Source organism: Mytilus galloprovincialis, chromosome 9 (genome assembly GCF_965363235.1).
Source record: "Mytilus galloprovincialis chromosome 9, xbMytGall1.hap1.1, whole genome shotgun sequence".
NCBI lineage: Eukaryota > Metazoa > Mollusca > Bivalvia > Mytilida > Mytilidae > Mytilus > Mytilus galloprovincialis.
Window position 1 is genome coordinate 70,098,288 of NC_134846.1, and position 23,303 is coordinate 70,121,590.

Sequence of the window (23,303 nt, forward strand, 5' to 3'; positions counted from 1 at the left end):
GATTTTTGTAAAAGATTACTTTAATTTACGAAAAATGGTTAAAAATTGACTATAAAGGGCAATAACTCCTAAACGGGTCAACTGACCATTTTGGTCATGTTGACTTATTTGTAGATCTTACTTTGCTGAACATTATTGCTGTTTACAGTTTATCTCTATCTATAATAATATTCAAGATAATAACCAAAAACAGCAAAATTTCCTCAAAATTACCAATTCAGGGGCAGCAACCCAACAACCGATTGACCGATTCATCTGAAAATTTTAAGGCAGATAGATCTTGACCTGATAAACATTTTTATCCCCTGTCAGATTTCCTCAAAATGATTTGGTTTTTGAGTTATAAGCCAAAAACTGCATTTTACCCCTTTGTTCTATTTTTAGCCGTGGCGGCCATCTTGGTTGGTTGACCAGGTCACGCCACACATTTTTTAAACTAGATACCCCAAAGATGATTGTGGCCAAGTTTGGATTAATTTGGCCAAGTAGTTTCAGAGGAGAAGATTTTTGTAAAAGATTACTTTAATTAACGAAAAATGGTTAAAAATTGACTATAAAGGGCAATAACTCCTAAACGGGTCAACTGACCATTTTGGTCATGTTGACTTATTTGTAGATCTTACTTTGCTGAACATTATTGCTGTTTACAGTTTATCTCTAACTATAATAATATTCAAGATAATAACCAAAAACAGCAAAATTTCTTCAAAATTACCAATTCAGGGGCAGCAACCCAACAACCGATTGACCGATTCATCTGAAAATTTCAGGGCAGATAGATCTTGACCTGATAAACATTTTTACCCCATGTCAGATTTGCTCTAAATGCTTTGGTTTTTGAGTTTTAAGCCAAAAACTGCATTTTACCCCTATGTTCTATTTTTAGCCGTGGCGGCCATCTTGGTTGGTTGACCGGGTCACGCCACACATTTTTTAAACTAGATACCCCAATGATGATTGTGGCCAAGTTTGGTTTGATTTGGTCCAGTAGTTTCAGAGGAGAAGATTTTTGTAAAAGTTAACGACGACGGACGACGACGACGACGACGACGGACGACGGACGACGGACGACGGACGACGGACGACGGACGCCAAGTGATGAGAAAAGCTCACTTGGCCCTTCGGGCCAGGTGAGCTAAAAAAAGTAAGCTGCTTGAGCTTTAAACAACTATATGAGCTGCTTTAACAAGTTTCTATTGAATCAAACTCTGAACAAGAGACATGCATGTATAAATACCATTCACATTCTAAACAAGCATACCAAACACCTTATTTTTTATCAAAACATGCTGAAACTTAAAATAAACTGTTTACACAGAGATATGTCTGTTATTTAGTAGTATAATTCTGATGTTGAATTTTAATATTTGACCTTGTGAGGTTGAGACAAAAAATTGGTGAAAAAATGACACAATTTAATGGACTTAACATTGTACAGTACCATAAACATTAAAAAGGTTCAAACAGATTGGTTCCGTGGTCAAGTATCTTATAACTACAATTGTATCCCATTTTCAGTTTAAGAACTAAAAATGTAGTTTTGCTTGCATGCTAATAAAATCCTATGCTATTTTGTAATTCTGTTTTACAAAGTCTGTGATTTCAGGCAACTGATAAAAGGGAATCTAAAAAGAAGTTTATCATGCAGGTATAACTGAAAGACGAGTCTTTCAATTCAAACATGGAATTTTGAACAACATATGGCTAAACAATATTCATTACGGTATGTTTGCATTAGTTGAGATGTTCAAATTTCAATATAAGAATTAAAAAAATAGTTAACTTTTTTATTACATTGAATAAAGTAAATATAAACAGAAGTTGTTTTCTGGTCTACTAAAAAATTAATTTTTTATTTTCTCTTTAATCAATTCATTAATTAGCCTTCATCAATGCAATAAAAAAAACAGCACATTTTCTTGTCATCAGCAATAAAGAAATTTCCAAATCCCATTTACTTTGTTTCAAATTTTGAGGAAAAACTTGTACTATAAACTTTTGTTACTTTTGAAGAAATGGCTGAGGCCAGATATCAAAATAGTTTTTAAGCAGTAATATATGTAACTTATTACATGTAATCACCTAATGACAAGAAAATGTGCTTGATCTACATGACAAAAGGTGATAGGATCTAATTGGTGTGACAGGGCAGAACTTAAGTACCGTTTTAACGTGGGACTCATCTTGGATCTGAAATCAATATTTCTTTCAGTGACAAACTAATATACAAAATATTTAGATTGAACGAATAAGAAACACTCTTTTTTGTGGTTGAAATAACACTCCATTGCCATTGCAAATATTACAGAAAACTGGAAGAACAGTCATTCTGCATTTTATGTTAAAAAAAATCATACGAGTACACATTAGATGTGCATTAAAAAATATATTGATCAAACTGATACACATAAGATGTGCATTAAAAAATATATTGATCAAACTGATGTGCAAGTATATTATTTCTGATCATATAATCTGAATAAATAAATAAAGGGTGTCTGAGTGATCCCTAGCTACTTGTTATATTCTACTTAAAATATTTAAGGAGTAAACTGAAATACAATAGGTATAAACTACAGTGTTAATTATTATCTGTAAATAAAAGAAAAATATTGAAGAAAATGTTTTACATTAGTCTTGTAAGTGTTTTGTCAGAAATGTAAGTGTTTTGTCAGAAATGTAGGGAATAAAAGCAAATAAGAGAAAATCACAATTCGTTTTAAATTTCAAAGAAAAAGTCTAAGTATAAGTACTTTTTCAAACCTTGAAAGTATTGAAAACAACTCTCAAAAATTTTGAAAAGATACAATTGACAAATTTCCTACATTAACTGATCAAAGTTAAGAGAAATTATATACACAGCAATTTCTAGCTTAGCAACTAAAGAATTCACACCAAATAATTATAATTGTACTAGCAAAGTCTTATACCTCTTTGCATGCTGTCTTATCTGGTCTAATTCGAAAGTAGTGTAAGGCCTAGGTGATCTTGTGGGGTGTAGTCCATTATGAGTTGGTAATGATGGTACTGGCCTAAAAATACAAAATAAAATTGTATCAAATGATAAAAAAAAATTGAGATGACAAAAATTTATTAATGTGCTATCAAAATTAATATGTTAAAGAAAAATCTTTTTAGATTTTACAAGTGTTACCTTGTTCAAATATTAAATTATTATGTCCAAATTCAAATGTTAAAAGAACATACTAGAAAACTGAAATGTCAGCAAGGGCCCTGCTTGCACATTTTGTTATGAGGCACAGAAATGAATAAAGTAATGTAAACCAACCCAATTTAAGATTAAGGTATGTAATTCATAAATCTTGATACCATAAATTTATACAGGAAATTTGGTAGACAACCAAAACATTTTGACAAAAAGAACATTTTGAAATAGAACCTTAACCTACAGAGATATTTTCATTGAAATCCTAGCAGATCATATGTTTCTCATGCTCTATTTTAACTATAAATATACAATCTACAATACTTGTGTGACATTAGGGTCATCATAGGACTTCCTTACCCTGTTGGCACAATATCTACTGGCCGGTCACATGATATACAATGGAATTTCTGTATAAGTTGTCTGAAACAAATAAAATGGAAAGTTAAAAACATTTTGCAGTATTTGTGAGTTACTTGATTGTGGATAGTTATCCTATATCATTTTATTTGTTATATTCTAATACATATATATCTTGCTAATGAAGAAAACTAAAAATGTTCACAGATTAATTCAAATAAGCAAATACACTCTTTCTTTAATCAATATTTTAAATGCAACATTTTTTTCATATACCACTTCACCAATAATCTTAATTTAATTAATTAAGGCCACTCCCTAATTGTTTACATCCCCATTACATACAGAATACATGTCCTGACATTTTATTCTGGAATAGTCCTTAGCTAATCGAAGCAGATAGAAGGAAACCTTGTGTGAAAAACTCTAGCTAAAGAATCGTTAACTTAATCAAACCTTCTTATTCCAGCGGCATCATCTTCCGACCATTCTACAGGTGCTTGATTCTGTTTCTTCAGTTTCTCATTCAAGGCCTTCAGACGACTTTCTAACCATTCTTTGAGTGGATCAAGTTCTAAGCGATCCAGTTTGCTATCAATATCGTCAGTAAATACCTTACACTGATGGTTCCAAGCTTCCTCCTGTAGCATGTAAAAGTTATTCTATGTAATACACAACTTCATTGTTATACTTGTACACTATAAAATATCTCTTCTCAAGACTTGATTTGAAGAATAAAAAACAGCATTTATCTGACCATAGTAGTTCATTTGGTTTTTTTTCTCTCAAGAGATGTGTATACTTTAATTCAAATATTTTGACCATGAGAATTTCTAATGTCATACATTTTGTTACTATAACTCCAATATTGAACCACTTGGATTAGGAAAAGGTTAGCCTAAACATTGGACCATGTGGATTTAAAAAACATATAATTTGAACACTTAAAAAGTCTTTGTTACTAGCAGTACTTCAAATTTAACTTTTGAATATGTGAATTTATAATAACATAACCTGAACATCAGACAATGCAGATTTCTAAAAATGAAACATGGAAAACTGACCACGTTAATAAGTCTTACTACAGCTTCAACATTTGAAGAGGTTTTGTTATGAACATTTGAAGCATGAAGATTCATAATAAAAAAACATTTGAAGCATGGAGTTTTTAATAAAATGAACATTAAAGCACTGTGATTTATATAAATGAACATTTGAACAATGTGATTTAGAAATACTCCTTACATTTCCTGCAAGTTTATCCAATATTTCTTTAATCATCTTGTTGATGTCATTTGTTGTTGTATCGAACAAAGAATGGTTGACCTTGTTGTCCAGTGACCTCTTGTCTGCTTTCTGTAAAAAAAAACATGAATAAAACCAGTCATTAAATTTGCAGTATCCTACCCACAGTTCCTTTTACAAATTTTCTATTAATGGGAAATACTCAACTTTACAATCTTAAAAACATTTTCATCTATCTATACCGCATTTGAATAATTATGAAAGAAGAAGGAATATATATTAGTTTTGACATATTTATAAAAATGAGTCAGACAAATGGATCGATAAAAAACTACTTCACATATTGCCTACTTGTTGTAGTAGATGGGGATAAATATCATAAAAGTGACGCCACCCAATTTGGAACTTGATCTGTATTATGTGGTAATAAGCATTGTGCATAAGTTTCATAACAATTGGTTGAGGCAAACTTCAGTTAGAGAACAGAAACCAACTTTTAGACGTACGGTCATACTTACTTACAGACAAAGGTAAAACTTAATGGCCCCTTCACTATGATAGTGCATATGAAATAGCTTATTGTGCTGTCCATTAGCACTGTTAACAAATACATTATATCTGGACTTACAACATCCATTTCTGATTGGACGAAATCCTTGTCAGCCTTCTCCTCTTGAAGTCTGTCACAATAGGCAAACAGTTTCTGTAAAATATTTATTAATATCAAAATATAATTATATCAAATTACAACAGGTTCACATATAGAAACTTTAATCTGTTTCAGGAAAAATATTATAATTATGAATTGGTCTATAATATACCATATTCATGGATATTTTCACATATTGTTCTATTCCTGATTTACAATCAATAAACTTTTCTTCATGGGCTCAATTCTTCCATGGAATCAAAAAATGACCATTCACATCAAACTTTTTGATTTGTAAATATTATTTTATAATAAAGCTGTCATCAATGCAATCCTTCCAGAATTTCTATTAAAAAATATGTTTCCTTGGACAATCTAAAATATCAATCAGGACACATCCAATGGATTTATTGTAAAGACGTCATAGTCTGAGAAGAGCATACTCTTGTGCAATGCAAAAATATAAGTATAGACAGGATCTTGGATCATAAGTGTATGGCAATTTATACTTATGTTATGCTATGTTTTTTTTGTTTTTTTTTTTAAATCAATGTAAAGTCCAGAGTCTTGTCTTGTGTAGAAGAATATAAAACCTGTGATTTCATTGTGATAAAGATATGAAATTTAGCTAGAATTCTTGTTAAAAATAACACTTAAATGTCAATTATGGACACATTTTTTGTCCTTGAACTGGAATTTCCCTTTTAGATAATTAAGTGTTAGCACTTTATCATCTTTTTGTTGATTTTAAAATTTACCTGAAACCATGTGATCAATATTTGATGATAGTGTTTAAAGATAATGTTTACCTATTAGAGAAATCATATTGATGCTTTAATTATAAGTTTATAATTGGATGGGTTTAATATTTTGTAATGAAAAGATAAATTCCTGGCACACAGAGAGAATTATTTTTACCTAATTTGTTCTGATTTTGATATTTTTGTTAGTTAGTGTAAACCATGTTGACAAAGCAGAAATATCTTCAATGTAGTATACTACTAATTTGAAGGTACATATCCAAACCTCAATTTCTTTAGCTCTGCTTGAGTTTTCCTCGAGGATGTCCTTGGTTGTTCCATGGAGTTTCTCAACTTCAGCTTGGAGTTGTTGGATTGCTGCCTGTGCTCTGCTGAGGGCATCACTGTCCTATAGAAAGAAATAATATATATATGTATAGTGCAGGAAAGTTTTCTGACTTCTGCTGTCTGGATGAAGGATTTACTTGACAATTTTTTTTATAAAATAGGGTAAACGAATTTCCAACAATAGGATAACAGATTTTTATGATATTCTTTTCTTTTCATGAAATACATATAATCAGAGCTACATTTATAAATGCACATTATCATTAAATTCTATTCATCATAGACCAAAGGACAAGGATATAACAACTAAATTCAAATTTAAGGCTGCATGTGGACATTACAAAGATATGAGGGAAAAGGAAGATAGTATGCATAATACATACCTTATTACAAATAATCCAACTACAGATTTATAATTTACAATTATTTAAATATCATGCAATATTCATTATATTCCTTCATATTTTTACTGTATTAATTAAGCATGACATTTGGTGAAAGTGCAGATTAAGTTACAGAAGTGACTTTGAAAAAGAGTCTTAAAGTATTTAAAAAAACATGTACCTAAAATGCATAACCAAGGAATGTAATTTGTTGCAAACGTAAAAGTTACAGTAAAAATGACTGCATTGGTCAACATAAATGATATTCTAGGTTGATAACATGTCTACCATAAAAGCTTAATAACTAAGTAAATATATAACATACAATCATCAACAAAAGCTAACAATAAATCATAAGGGCAAAAATATGGTACATTCTTTTATCTACCTAGTATTCAAAAAATTTAATACAAAATATTGAGCACTACTAAATCATTTGTATTGCTTTATTGTTATGATTTTTTTCTTTATTTTAATATTAAGTTTGAGAATCTGGACAAATTGAATAACTTTCAATGTTTGTTATAACATAGGTAACAAAGTATACAAACTTTCATGGACCTGATTAAGTAAACTTAAGTATATGTTTGTTACACCTTTAAAAAGAATGTCCTAATAATGAACCATTATATAGGTTTTAATATGAATAAAGATGGCATTATAAATTAAATACTCTCCATTGAACATGGACAGGAGCAATGAATGATGAAGCAGTTTAATCTAGAGATGTAAGTACGTGGAGGTTAAAAATAGGTTATTAAACATGCAGGTAAAATAAAAAGTGAATCAAGGTAAAGCCAGGTGAAGCCAGGTAAAGCTATACTATATGTACGCCCACCTCTGGCACTGTGTTTGGTCTAGAAGTTCTCATGTTACTATGGCGATCCAAAACAAAGTTAACTTCTGATAATCGTCTTAGCACTGGAGGACTTTGAAAAAATACTGACTCCAAATCCTTATTGTAGCAATGTGTAATAATAGAAAAGATATTAATACAAGACAGTTTCTTACTGAGAAAAAACAAAGAGTTAATGCATACAGAATGAGGCGTATATTAAGTTCTCAATTAAATATAAATATATAATGAAAATCACATAGCCCAATTAATCTAACCAAACTGTTTTTTGAAGTATTTGTTTAAATACATGTGCAGTTTTTAAAATTGCATACCATTGTTTAGAAATTATTATTAAATGATTAAAATATAACAATGATTGAGTTTCAATGCATAAATCTCTGAAGGCTACTCATGTACTGAGTCATCATACTAAAAAAGTGGTCTAATATTTATAATGAAAACCAATAAAGTCTGATACTTAAAGTGAAGATTTCAACCAAATTCAACAAACTTTGGGTCAGGAAAAATGTAATTTAGAATATAATTTAAAATATATTTATATAGATATATTTAAATTGAGAACTTAATTAAGACCAGTTGTTGTCAATGTAAATTCTAATGATCTCAAATTATGTAATCTCAGATTCAGCTGTTTCTCACTTACCATTTCACCCATTCCTGCTACTTTTGCTCTTAAAAGAGCAAACTCTACTCCCTTTGCCATTTTTTTTAACTCTTGATCAAGCGTGAATATCTTATCTTTAACTGTGTGAAGCTGATCATTTAGAACATAAGCTAATATCCTAAGCTTCGTGTTACTTATTACTATATCTCCTACTATTACAGTTGAACCTTCAGAGCTGTCTCGATGACCGGGATCCTTTGAAAATATATCCATCATGTCTTGTTCAAAATCGCTTGGATCCTTTTCTTCAATTTTAACTTCTACTGGTGTACTCTCTTGTTCAATTGAACTCTCTGACATCAAACCTTCTAATGGATCAGGGCGATTCTCCATATCTGTCAGCCATGTTTTTAGATCAGTAACGTTATTCTGGTATGCACTGTCACCCATAACCATATCCTGGAGCAGTTTTAATCTATCCTCTAAAGATTCAACCTTCGTCTTTAGGCTTTCCATTGCTATTGCTTGCATTTCTTTTTCGTGTTGTAACAAGAGCAGTTCAGCACTTGATGCCTCAGAGTCATCACTACTCTCCGAAAATGATACACGTCTTTTTTCTTTAAATTTTTTCGCTGCTCTTACAACAGCATACATTGTGTTAGCAACAGATTCTCCACCTAGCTAATTGTTAGAAAAGAAACAGAGAAGAAAGGAAAAGAGGTTAGTATCAATAGAGTATAGTATGTTAATAGATGATAATATATTATCAAAGGATAGAATATTAAGGAAGCTGGCTTGTCATCTTTAAGATTTTTTGTCATATTTTCGGAATCCTCTGGTTTTAACCATTTGAATGCCTTGAACAAATTTCCGCGGTGACCCCCATTTTTCTTTTTGTAAATCTTTTACATGTATAATGATAAGCCATCTGTAAAAGTCTTATAAAATTTTAATTACTTTTTAACAGTTTTTGAGAACTTCAACTTGTCAATGATAAAGCTATGAAAAGTCAAGAGAGAATATTTTCCCGCCAAAATTTCAATGGCTAATACTTCGAAAACAAGCATGGTGACCTATATATTTTCTTTTGCTCTTTGGATTCCTTTATTAATTCCCTATCTATATAATCTAGTGTTTTGAAAAGTTAATTACTTTGAAACTGAGAAGCGAACTCCCTTAACAGAGTATAAAGTGTTAAGAAATGATTGTATGTCCATAGAGGATAGTACATTAACAGAGGATAGTATATATATAGAGAGAGATAATATTAAATTAACAGAGGATAGAGTGTTAACAGAGGCTAGTATATAAAAGAGGATAATATATAACAGAGAATAGTATATTAACACAGGATAAATTAATAATAGATGATAGTATATCAATAGAGATTAGAATGGAGGTCTCTGTAGCACTTAGTATCAAATCAAAACATGATACTTCCATCAGACATATGAACAGTATTCTATTTTGTTTAAATCTAATACCTATAGAATCCAATCTGCTCAACAGATCTTGATTCTAATAAGGAAAATTAGTGCATTTATATGAGATACAGATTTGAGCATATAGAGTGACATGTTTAAATGAATAAAGCTAGTATTGTCTGTTCAATAGCAACTGTTACATGATATCAGGAGAATAAAGTAATGTATGATTAACTAGTTGAACAATGAAATCATGACAAAGCTTATTCTTTAATTATTTATTAATTTTACTTCATATTAGTAATAATAACAATTAGTTGTGGTTATATTGTATCTGATTACTAAATACATGTATACCAATAACAGTGAAAAAGTATACTTCTAACTGAGGATACGAGATAGGAAGAAAACCACCAATATCTGAAAAAGTATACTTCTACACTGAGGTTACGAGACAGGAAGAAAACCAGCTTTCAGAAGTAGAACAATCCTCATGAACAATACTGTATTCTGTGGATTCAGTAATATTCCTGGGATACCAATGTTCATGGGTTTCATGGGTAATGTTGAACCATTAATTTAAAAGTTTAAAGTTCATATTTTCAATAGGGTTGTTATCAGACTTTGGCAAAACCAAGATATTCAATATCTAAGAAAATACTTTTCCTTAATCAACAGAAATTGGTAATTGGTATTCTTGTAAATAAATGTATCCACAGTTTACAATTACATTCAAATTTCATTCAAATATTTATAACTTCACAAATGCCTTTTTAAAATTCTATAATTGTTAAAATCAATAGCATCGTTCAAATTCAAACTTCTTAAAATTGGAGTTACTAAAACTTTTTATTTGTTGTTTCTATAGAGAAATATAGAATGCATTCTTATTTTTTGGAAACAGCAAATAAACAATTCACACAAGTTATCATTCATTATATCACTATTGATTCTGACATATTTTAGTTACCTTGTCACTTAATGTCAGACTTCATTGTCAAACATTTCAATAAAAAAATCATTATTAAATGCCACGAAAATATGAAAAGAAGTCGCTTACGATTCAATACTTTGAAGTTCTTACCGACAACATAAATGTTTCCATAGAATGATAGATTTACTCTTTATATATATATATATATATATATATATTATGATATAATGTCCAACTACATTAGTTAATTTGAATTTATCCTTGACTAATACATGAAGTAGATAAATGTTGGGGTTCAAATAATATAGGTAAATGGTCAAGCACCTTGTGATTTTGTTAACACTTTTGCATTTTCAAAATTTGATAATGACACATACATACAGAATATTTCAAGGACTTTTTAATGAATATATGATGGTATATGAACAGCAAAAAATGAAGGTGTGGCACACCCAATGTACTCCTGGCCTTGCAGTAATAAAAAAATTGAGTATGATTATGGTACTCCAATTCAGATTTAATCCAATCAAAAAACTAGATTTGGTGTTTCCAGCACAAATTTTTGACCTTTGAGTGCTTAGAAAAGATTTATGACCAAAGGGTCTGACCTGCTATACTTGATAAGATTTTTAATATGTGGTGCTCAATACTACACATTCACTACTATAAGTATGCTGGTCTATTGATGTATTGCAGTACCATGCTTCATAAGACATAACAGAAAACATATGAGATGTCAAAAGACAAGTACATCAGCCACTAATTAAACTATATACTCAGATTGTTCAACATTTTTAGTTAGTTTTGCAACTTTTTACTTAATTCATTCTTTGAATTTCAAAATTGAGTGCATGTAAAAACCTATTTATCAGTCAATAGAATGACCTACAACCAAATTCAAACAACAAGAACCAGCCAGAAATATATTTGTGGTTATGAAAAATTTCATAATAGACAGAAAGATGTGAGACCAGAATGTAAAAACAAAAGATCCCCGAAATAGAACAGATATTGATATCATTCCTATCTATGTTTATACCTTATTTGTGTTGTTATCCTGAAATGATCTATTATGTTATACTTTGCTATAAATGTGAAAATATCTATATACATCTTTTCATTGGTCATCTTCTTCAAAAGGTCTATTTTTTACTCAAAACTCCAGGGTTAAAATTTGGTTTATATAATACTATTCTTAAGACTCAGTGCTCTACTATGCAAGGAATAAATCTGTGAATTATATATAAAATGTATCACTTCTTTATAATCTAAATATAAAGCTTTCTCTGTTGGCTTAATTGTAAAAAGTTGATAATCTTAACAGGTGTTAGCTTGTATAAAGTGTTTAAGCAAATATAAACTAGCACATTTCTATATCAATTGCTTAAGTTAAAATGCATATGCAAATGTTGATGCATAAACTATGTATATCTGTAAGCACTACTTTCTATTTTGACAACTTCTATGTTTAAGTTAAACCAACAACAACTCGTTCAAAACTAAATCTTCCTTATACCTTTTCTCTTGCTGCTGCTAGAGCATCCACTTCCTGTTTTAATTGCTGAAGTTGTTCCAGAAGGTCTGATGAAACATCTGTAGAAAACAAACAAAAACACATTTAATATATTGTATCTAACTGTAGTCTGCATGTAGAGTGGAACCCAGCGAACACATTGAACACAACAGTTCCAAGGTTGAAGTTAAACTGATATGAGAAAAAGGTACAGCACTCTAATTCACTGCACCCCAAAAAAACAAGAATTTCAAGATTTTTTTCCTATTTTTGACTTCAACTGGACCTGTAACTGGAAGTAGTTGTTTCATGCATATTTAAGTAATAAACACGATCAGTAGTTATATGCTTGAAGTTTTACACTATTTAAGGAAGTTTTAGGCCTCTGAACTTCGTGTGTCAGACATTGATCGGAACCCCACCTCTCTAAAAAAAAAAGGTTTTATCCAATTTCAATTATTGAAGTTCATATTTGAGCTCTATTAAACATTAAACCTGAAAACATGACAGAATTTGGCCAAAGATTGAGGTGACATGCATACACTTTGAAGTTAATGTCATAAAGTTGACCTTGAAAAATAAGGAGAGCCATTGGAGCCAAATATTGGTATTTTGGGTAACATTCAAATATTACAGCCCCCCCAATGGTAAGGTTTTTGTTTCTAATTACTTAAAAAATTGACATATAAAAAGACCATCAAAGATAATGTTCCTGTCATGAGACAGACATGTGGTCATGTGTAGGGGTAGACTATTTAATCTCCTTTATTAACATTATGTAATTGTTAAAACTTACTGAGGTTATCCAAGGCACCTTTGTCTAATTTGTTTTTCAATTCCTCCTGAAAATTAAAGCAAATATCAAGCAATCATATACAAGAAACTACTATGCAATCTTTATTTGAACTTACTGTAGATATAGGATTAAGATCAGGATACAAGTCAAAAAGTAAAATGAATCCTTATGCCAAATTTGTCTCTATTTTCAAGACACTTGTCAATATATAAAAAAAATTATAACTTTGTTTTGATAATAACATTTACAACATGATCTACCATCATCAAAACGGTTCATGTACTCTTACAGAGACCAGAGAGAATTATATGACTACTTTACCCAGATGGGATACAAAACCTCCTTAACTGAATGCCACTGAATATATCGTTTATCTTTTCTTCCATCTTGATTGATGATTGGTGGTAGTTGGTGTAGTTTGATGTGATGGCCAATAACATCTGTATCTTTTTTGTTTATCAATACAAATGAAGAGTTATCTCTGTTTAGTTTGCCTCTTATTCATAGGATGAATTTCCATGTTAAGTTAGTTTTTAGGTATAAGTGAATCTCACACCCAAAATTAGAACAGACCCCTAGATGTCTAATGGTTGTGTGTTGGATTGCTGACTGGCTGAAATTAACTTACCCATCTTAATAAGCCAAATACCAACAAAAGTTTAAAATGATTATTATTAAGTGACTATGTTATAGGTATCTCAGTACCATTGTATCTTATATAGATTTCTGTGAAGAGTCTTTAAGCCCCTGCCCTTGGTGACTCCTGCATATGAACAACAATACTATTTGCTCATATGCATCAGATACGAGGAAGGACTTAACTCAAGGTTTTTTTCTATAATGGATGTAATACTGCTTCTGGTGCATGGTCAATAATCACTAAACATACAGGTTTTGATTTGAGACTACATGTATTATTAACTCAATTTATATTTTTTTTTGTCAAACGTATTTCTATTTTATTTTTTTTTTGTTTATTGTCTATTGCAATTGTGTGATAAAAAAATCAATGTACTGATTATGCCTGTAATGGGTCCACTATTGGAAATAAAATATATCTTATCTTATCTTATAGATTCAGATAGCCATAGTTTCTAACTGACTTAAAGATCTAAAGACTGTTTGTAATCAGTTTGAATTCAATGTCAAGATTTAATATTTATGTCCAATACAATGTCACATATAAATTATATTCAAGATCTAAGTCATCAGTTGACATATGCAAATAAATGACAATTTATTGTACCTCTAAAATCTCCACTCGTTTGGTCAATGAATCATGACTGTCACTAAGTCTGCCTAATTTTTCTAAGATTTCCAGCAGTGTTTCTGATGGGCCTGTGGATCCTGAGCTCATACGAGTACCTGGACGAGAGGATGCTGGTCTGGATGGCTGAAAAATCATAAATCAAAACATAGAGTTTATTCAATTTTTATTAGAGTTAATCAAGCTTTTTATAAGGTCCTGATAGCATCGATAAACACAATGTTTATGAGGAATTGGTTCTGTTTTTTAAAAGTGTTTAAAATGTCAGTTAAATCAATGTGAAGTAAATAAGAATGAAAAGTTCATGGATTTTGCATGATATCAACATGGAGAACCTCAGACTTCCTGTCTGAAGAAGCAGATTGTTTAGCCAAGAAGGGTGACATTTCTGACTACTTTATATGCAAATATCAATTCAAAAACTGTGCAGGATTGATATCTGCCCAAGACAATAACTTAAAAATTATATATTTCTGAGCTATGTTCATATAAAGACTTTAAAGCTTCTTGGAAGAATCAAAGTTTGCTGAAAAATCCATTTGCTGGAAATGATTCTAAAATTCAAGGGCTAACGTTTTTAAATTAGTCATCAAAATTCACATTTAATTTACTCTCTCTTGGAACTATGAAACAGTTTAAGTGCATATATGTTTATTGGCAACAATTATATTCAGGAATGCATGTTTCTTTTTATAAAATTATCATAAGTAGCTTGAAGTGTTTATAACAACTGCAATAAAAATTTCTGCAGGTGGGTTATACATTCACGTCATTCATAAATGGAGATATTCACATGCACATATTCAATTACACAGGAGATAATGTTTCAATCATATAGTTAATCTTTTATCTAACAATCATACAACAGACTAACTTTCAATTATTCACACCATAGAGAATCAATTCAAGTCAATTGAAAACCTATAGTGTTCAATATTGGCAGATTTTACAAGTGATCTTAAAATATAATTGTGTATTATAATTCTAAGGGCCAATAATGAATAGCTTATAAGTAAATGGGCTTTTTATTCTTGTGAAGAAAATCACACTTAAGAAAATAAAATGAAACTTTACAGATTCAAAAAAAAAAATGAACTTTTAGATTCAAAAAAAAAAAAAGAAAGAAAAAAATGACACAGAGAAATGCCTTACTTACATTTTTGAATAATATGTTCAAAGGATTTGAGATAATGTTACTATATTTAATAAAATTATATAACAAAATCCGCCCACATACATTATAAAATCAGCATGTGCAATATACTGATGATGTTGCCCTGCTGATATAACTTATTTATTACACAACTTTTTAGTCTATTGATTGATACAGAATAGCCGTTATTATATAACTTGGCAATATATAGAAGACATTTTTAGATTTGATTCTACTTTGAAACCCATATTTTGAATGTTACTATTTGTAACTTAAGGTATTTCTGTATATATTAACTGCTTAATGCAAACTCAGTTATAGTAATTACTTTAGGAAGTTTATATATTCAGATGTATGTAAATTTAATGGAGTTGATTGCTTATTCCATATTCCTAAGATAAAGGAAACAGGATACTAAATTTATGGGGAATTATAACTTGGCAAGACTTGCACTATATAAAGTTAATGTACCCTTAATATTGTTACATCAAGTTCATAAATTGCCCAAATATATGTGTTATTTATTTGACGCCTAGCATTAACCAGAGATTTAATTAGAACTGTAAATTTTTTATCGTTATGATGTAATCGACTCTGTGACAATATATTTCGTTATTATTCATTATATCACTATTGTATGACTATTTTATAGTTCTGCTTGAATTGATTCCTGTGATAATTACAACTTCTGGAGGGATCCTGACATTATAAACTTCTTGGATGATCTATTGATAGCTTAAAATCATTTTCTGAACTTTTTGCACCAATAAGACTTTTCAAATTTATGTCCATTTTTATACAATAACTAACAATAACAACCATGTACATTGGTAGAAGGAGTGACAATTTTATGAGCTCTAAATTAATGAATAAGAAAGAAAAGTACTCTTTACCCTAAAACTGTACTGACAAGAAGTTTTCTAATGTATTCTTATCAAACTTTTAAGCAACCTTCTCTTTCCTGATAACCCAAGTGAGGATTATTATTCAGGTTTTCTAAACAATATGACAGACAATACTTTACTCTGAACATCCTCAGTGAACACCTTTGCAACATAAGTATCTTTTTCCCCTTGAATTGACTTTTCAAAACTCTATTTCATTACTGTAAGGGTATTACATAGTGTTCAGCCATTTAGAAAGGGGATTTTAACCCAAAGAACATCCCCTGAATCTTATATAAAGCTTTTAAGAAGTTAGCTAACACCGCCGCCGTATCACTATCCCTATGTCGAGCTTTCTGCAACAAAAGTTGCCGGCTTGACAAAAACCTTATTTAATAAAACGGTTTCTATATAAACCTAACAGCATTTAAAGTTAGCAAACCCTGGACAGCTTTGAGTCAGAACAATGTGTGTTGGCAAATTATCTACCAAAAGATTATTTCCAATAAAGGAAGCATAGTAAAATTCAATCTCATATTGAGGGCCAAATTCTAGTAGAAACCTAGTCTGTGATAAAAATGTATAAATGCTATACATTAATTAAATAACTTGTATGGGACACAGTGTACCAAATATTGTTATTTAATCTTGAGGAAAATAAATGTAAAAATTATTGTTTTTGAAAAAGCATGTGGTAAAGTTTAGTAAGTACAAACAAGGATTTCATACAATATTTCAAACTTTCCCTTTGATGTACAAAAAAATGTTCACTTAAAGTAACAATATAATTAGCTAGTTTTATTATATAAGCTTATTCAAATGTGTACACTAAGTGAAATATTTGCATGTTTTTTACATCAGTGTGAAATTTTTATTCTATTACAAAAGTTTATTGTGGAATTAAATTCTAATTTCATGGTTTTATTGTACTTTTATCTTAAAAATAACACAGACACAACATAATTGAAAGTTCTTAAATTTGTCACCACATTGTGTTTTATACAATATGTTGTTCATGATTACAACCTGTAAGGTAATGTTACAATTCAATTTGGAAATAATAAAATGGAAATATTGTGGAAATATTATTTGAATTGTTCAATAATAAACTGTATAATTTAACTTTCACACCTTAAATTCCTATAATATTGTCAGACTTAGTTTTGTAAATGGAAAAAGATTGACTTAGTTACGTAATTTGAAATGTTGAATATATATTTGATGTTTGTTGTTTTGAAATTTCTCTTTCCATAAAAAATCAATGTTATATTACCATGTGCATGCACGCCATATTGTATGGAAACTGGATAGTCTAACATTCCCCAGAAAAAATTTGAAACTCAACCAATTAAAGCTGAGAAAAAATAAACTTACCAAATAAAAACGATTGTTGGCAAAGTTGAAGACCCCAAATAAATGAACTTTGCAGCAAATCCCCATTAAAAATAATTTGATGGACTTTCATACATTGTGCACGTATGAATGCATGTTTAAGCTTGATATACTGATCTTATAAAAAGTAACAGGACCAGGTTATTAAATGGTTAGAAAATGGTCTTCCTACACATTAAGAGATGTGGTACGATTGCCAATTCCATGAGACAACTATCCACCAAAGTTAAAATGAAGTGGATGTAAGCAATTATATTAAGGCAACCCTATGTATTTCAACAGTAATGGTTGGCTAAAATGGGGAATAGGTTTCAGCCCTGTCTTCTATGCATGTCATGAAAAAGATTGAAGTAAACAGTCTCAGACAAAATTGAAAAAAAGATTGTTAAAAACATTTACACCATTTAAAAATTTCCATAAAAAGAGTTTTAAACAAAATAAATGGAACAAAAAATCCCCTAAATTGATATTCTTAAGACTTTGGTCTATATTTTAAACATTATGTAATCCCTCAACAAGGTGATTGAAGTTTGTACAAAAATAGTTCTAAACCGGTGAAAAAATTTCATCGATTCAATTGGGATTCTATAATCTTTTTAACAGTTGGGAAAACAAATTGTCAGTCCTATGAATATATCCTGTATGGGACATACTTGTAAGGAGGTATGTAGTCCTATCAGAGATAATATATGTAACTTTTCCTGTCTGAACTTTTTGTATATTACTATATGGTATGGATTTTTCTCATTGTTGAAGGCCTGTAATTTCTTACATCTATCTGAACTCTGGTGGATAGTTGTCTCATTGGTAATCAATCCACATCTCCTATTTGTATAAGAAGATTGTGCATCATTTCATGACTATACTGGTCAGAACAGAAAGGTTAAACTGTTAATATAATTCAAGGTATAAACGTCCATATTTCAGGGAATAGTAATAGAGAAAATCAAAAGGAGCCCATGCTCTTTTAGTTATTTTAATACTATACAAACATTTGAGGAAACTAATTATAGCAAACTTCTTTAATGAAAACCCTTACAAAAGTTTATTCTTTTTTGCATGTAACAAGTTCCTTAACTGTCAAAATGGTCACTTGGTTCTGTCAATCTCTGTCTAAAGATACTGGAATGTGCAATGTTATACATGTACCATAAATATCATTACACATTAAGTACATAGAACAGATCACAAAAGACTGTATTAAAATTTCATACAAACATATTTTTACATAACAACCATGAAAACTATATAAACTCTTCACAAAACAAATAATCTTTCTGGTTTGGTTAGTGAGCAATATACAGCTATGACAAAATTAAAAACATAGACAAAAACATCATTGAGATGTTTCAGCTCACATCAGTCTCCACTACAGAACAAACTTTGTAAAACTTCACGTAAAAGTCAGCCTTCTATACTTTATGTTATATACATTTATACATTATATCCAATCTCCAATTTCGGAGAGGTGATAGAAAGCAAGTGAATCCATTCAATATAAGTTATTTTTCTGACATAACTTGGTATGCTGTGCTAGTTATTTATTGATTAGTTTGTGTGAATTCTAATGTTTTGTGCATCCCTCGGAACATGCCATACATTTGTTGCATACCATTGTATATAATTCGCCTATTCAAAATCTAATGCATTCTGTGTAATATTTTCAAAAATGTACACCAAAACGTTGTGATTGGTTTAAATCGTTCTAAACAATGGAAATTCAACCAATGACGTAACATTATTATCATTTTGGTGTAGAAACAATGAGATTACCCATAGTCCTTTAAATTTTGAAAAGACGAATTACCATCACCATACTCCTAAGTACTGTGGAATTCCAACTTACTTAAGATATAGTTTGAAATAAATATTGACTTTTCGTGACATTATCTTGCCGAAAAAGGTATTTTTCTGCTTGTGTTTCTAAATATAGGTTACAATTAATGATGCAGAAATATTGATTACATATATCCCTTAATGACAAGCTCATCTGATAAACAAATAATCATTTTGATAGCAACAGAAAGCCATGGAAACAAAGTCACTCATGCAAAGACGGTGTCTGACCATGCGTTGTACAAACCTTAAATTGTCGTTTCTGTGGAAAAAAGTCATGATGAAATTACATCAATTAGAATCGCTAACTAGACATTTAAAATTATTTCAACCAATTAGTATGATATACTAATATACCTGACAAATAGTCATAAATATAACATATTGAAAACATTTATTTAGAACAAACTTTTTAATTTTGATATACTTATTATAGAAATCCATTTAAACTTTTGGTCTACTTTTAATATAAAAATGTCATACATCTTATATTGAAATATAATTTCTGTATTTTACTTGTACTCTTATCTAAGTAATTATAACTTTTAGGCTGATAAAGATTATGTCCAAGAAAAGTTGTGACATTGACGTCAGAATTGGTGGGTGAAACTTTCGGTTGAAAAACAAATATTAAAATTTCTTTACAGACAGAAAGCATTTAAAAACTAAGAAATAAGCTAATAATTAAAACTTGTTTGGGTTTGGTCAAATATGTGAATGATGAATTGATTATTTCATAAATTTAAACATCAGTGCAAAAGTATTCATCACCTGTAAAAGGTAAAAAATTGGAAATATTTTCTGTTTGTCCAAGACTTGGGAGTATAAAAGCAAATGTTAAGCTTATTTTATTTTGTAGTGTTTAACAAGTTAAAATAACCTTATTTAGGGTCAGGTGTTTAATTTTCAATTCAAGATGTGTTTTACTTTCATTTTCTTTCACTTTCAGCTTTACCTACTGTTTGTCAAACACTAATATAAACTAATAGTTGAACCTTACTGAACTGGGTAACCATGAGTGGTCTATGTCTGTGAGACATGAATAACACATAAACTATAAAATTTATAAAAAAAAAAACCTTTGGACAAAATTGCTTAAATATCAGTATACAGGGTTTAAAAGCATGAACACTTTAATGGTAGTATATCATTGATGTTTGCCACTGGACATTGAACAAACAAAAGTCAACCAATCATTGACATATTGCAGTGAGTTTTTGAGAAAAAGACATAATTTTGGTGATTCTTGTTACCTTTTAGGTATAATTAAATGCAAAGCTTTCTAAAACACAAGGTAAATCTAGCTGTTAATTACTGTGTCTTTTGGTCTCTTGTGAAGAGATTCCTCATTGACAATCATACCACATCTTCTTTGATGATCATTGTATAATCTAAACAGTATTGTATTTTAAGAGGAATCTGGTGTGGAATAGTCATTGATACAGTACCATTAACTTATTAAAAAACAGACCTAAATACAAAATGTTATAGCAAAGGAGAGCCAAAGATCTAAATCTATTGAACAACACAAGACGTTTGGTCTGACTTTAAGCCAGTTTTCTTTAAAATTTAGACACAAAAGGGACTCAAAGAAGTCATCAAATTTAGCTTGTGTGAATAAATTTAATTACATGTATATCATATAGATATAATATTTGATTTAGTAATACTTCTTTATTCTTTGACAAAGTGAGTAACAGCTCTTTTCATTTTGGGAAATGCCTTTACAACCAAGACATTGATGAACACATTCTTATTATTACAATGAAAAGTTTCATTTTGAAAGTTAAACACAATGAATGAATATCTCAACACAGAAATATGTGTCATATATTCTCAAAAAATAATAACCAAGGATCTCAATAGTCAATATATCAATTATATTCAGACAATCATATCTGTACCAAAAGAACTTTGTTGGCAACATAAACATTTCAAACACATAAGTGTATAGATTGTTAACCTTGTCAAATGTTTAATCTGTGAAAAAAACTTTTAATAAAATTATAAATTTAAACAGCCATCCGAACAACGTGGATTTTATTACAATACAAAGCCTTTTAAAATTTTCCCTAAGTCACATAATATAATGCATGTTTAGTCCATTTAATTGGTAAGTTTAGCCACTTCTTATATGTGAGGTGACGAGGGGAAATTTTATCAAAGATTAAACTCAAACATGCAATTTTAAATTCACACATATAAAGCATCATCTGCCTAAAACTTGTCCTGCATACAAAATTATAATGTTGCACCTTAATTATAATTATTTGCACCAAATCATGTAAAAAGAGACTTCTTTAATCCCCAAGGTGACAGTACACAGATTTAACATAATGTGTTTATATAGACATTAATCCAATTTAAGGTCTGACTTATATATTAGGCCATTAAGTTTAGGGAGTATCCATATAATTGCCATAAGGTTCACATCAATATAATATAAACAGTATTGATAGTGTTTATTTTACCTGAATCTAATACTGAAAGCCTATTTTCATTTTCTGAACTTTGTGACTTTAACATATTTTCTATTTAATAATGGCACCTCTATAAATCATCTTCTCAAAGTGATTATAAATTTTACTTACGGCAAGACTATCACCTTATATTACGAAATTAAAGTTTTCATTTTTCAATTATCTCAAAGGAAAGTTTAAAACAAACTCTCTTTTGATACTTTAAAACCAAAATTTAAATTTATAACATAGAAAATGTCATCTGTTTGAAAACACAACCTTGATATAGTATATTGTTTAAGTAGTTTAACAATTGCTATCTTGTTTGTTTTGTATATTTCACTCCTATTCAAACAGTTATGGCTAACATATTTATTTTTCATTTCAATAATTATTTTTTTTCAAATTACAAATTTAAAAAATATTTGATGAGATTACAAATATTCTCATAATTTAAAATTATTTGGTCTGAGAAAGCAGCCGTTTAATCTGGATCAAAGGTTCTTGAATACACTTATGGCCATTCTTTAACAAATAAAATGTGAAGGTATTTGAAAACATATTACTCATACATCTCACCAATGAAGTACATTCTAACAACTGAGCCATAATTTTCTGGACTTTTTCCAATGTCTGCCTGACTTATAAGTAACTGCATTATTGTAGCTAGGTTAGATATCATATTAACATATATTACTATCATTTCTTGATCTAAATAGAAATTTATCTGCATGCATGATGCTCAACAAAAAAATCGTTGAAAAACGAACCACCTGTTTATAATGAAATTCAACCAGAGTCACTCAAGTGTAAAATGTAGGTCAGGAAGATTCATATGTTGATGAACTATGGTCACTATTTAAATAATGTAGTGACATAACATTCACACAGCAATATAGATATAAATCAACAAGCTTGCCAACAAATGTGATATGCATGCAGTAAAGGGTGCTCACATTTATACCTATTCATAATTTGTAGGAAAAAATCAGTTATCATGAATTCTAGCATAGACTTTAACTAAAAGAATTAAGAGATAACTGTATTGTATTTGAAGCTTTAAGGACGTCCATCGGTAGTTTTACTGTCGCAAATTTAGTTTACCTGGCGACGCCGAGCGGAGACAGGTAAACGGGTATTTGCGACAGTAAAACTACCGATGGACATCCGCAAAGCTTCAAATACAATACAGTTATCTCTATTCTAATGCAAAACAAGTTCATAATTAAATTTCAATCATTATTTCAGTGTAAAACCTTCATTAAAGAAAATTCCGCGAAAAGATATAATC

At 29.8% G+C, this 23,303-nt stretch overlaps 1 protein-coding gene across 7 annotated transcripts in view; it reads right to left on the reverse strand.

The window, feature by feature from the left end:
• LOC143045794 (uncharacterized) overlaps window positions 1-23,303 on the reverse strand; it is a 46,979-nt gene that overhangs the window by 11,183 nt on the left and 12,493 nt on the right. For 3 of the 7 annotated variants that reach the window (XM_076218557.1, XM_076218561.1, XM_076218560.1), the window contains exons 5-15: window positions 19,801-19,815; window positions 14,268-14,414; window positions 13,022-13,067; window positions 12,229-12,305; window positions 8,394-9,035; window positions 6,447-6,569; window positions 5,400-5,474; window positions 4,772-4,882; window positions 3,983-4,167; window positions 3,527-3,589; window positions 2,931-3,032 (exon numbers count right to left, since the gene is read on the reverse strand). In XM_076218557.1, coding sequence (XP_076074672.1) covers window positions 2,931-3,032; window positions 3,527-3,589; window positions 3,983-4,167; window positions 4,772-4,882; window positions 5,400-5,474; window positions 6,447-6,569; window positions 8,394-9,035; window positions 12,229-12,305; window positions 13,022-13,067; window positions 14,268-14,414; window positions 19,801-19,815 — 1,586 coding nt within the window. Of the gene's footprint in view, window positions 1-2,163; window positions 2,191-2,930; window positions 3,033-3,526; window positions 3,590-3,982; window positions 4,168-4,771; window positions 4,883-5,399; window positions 5,475-6,446; window positions 6,570-8,393; window positions 9,036-12,228; window positions 12,306-13,021; window positions 13,068-14,267; window positions 14,415-19,800; window positions 19,816-23,303 lie in introns of all 7 variants that reach the window. The other 4 variants (XM_076218558.1, XM_076218562.1, XM_076218559.1 and 1 more) reach the window with 3 other exon arrangements.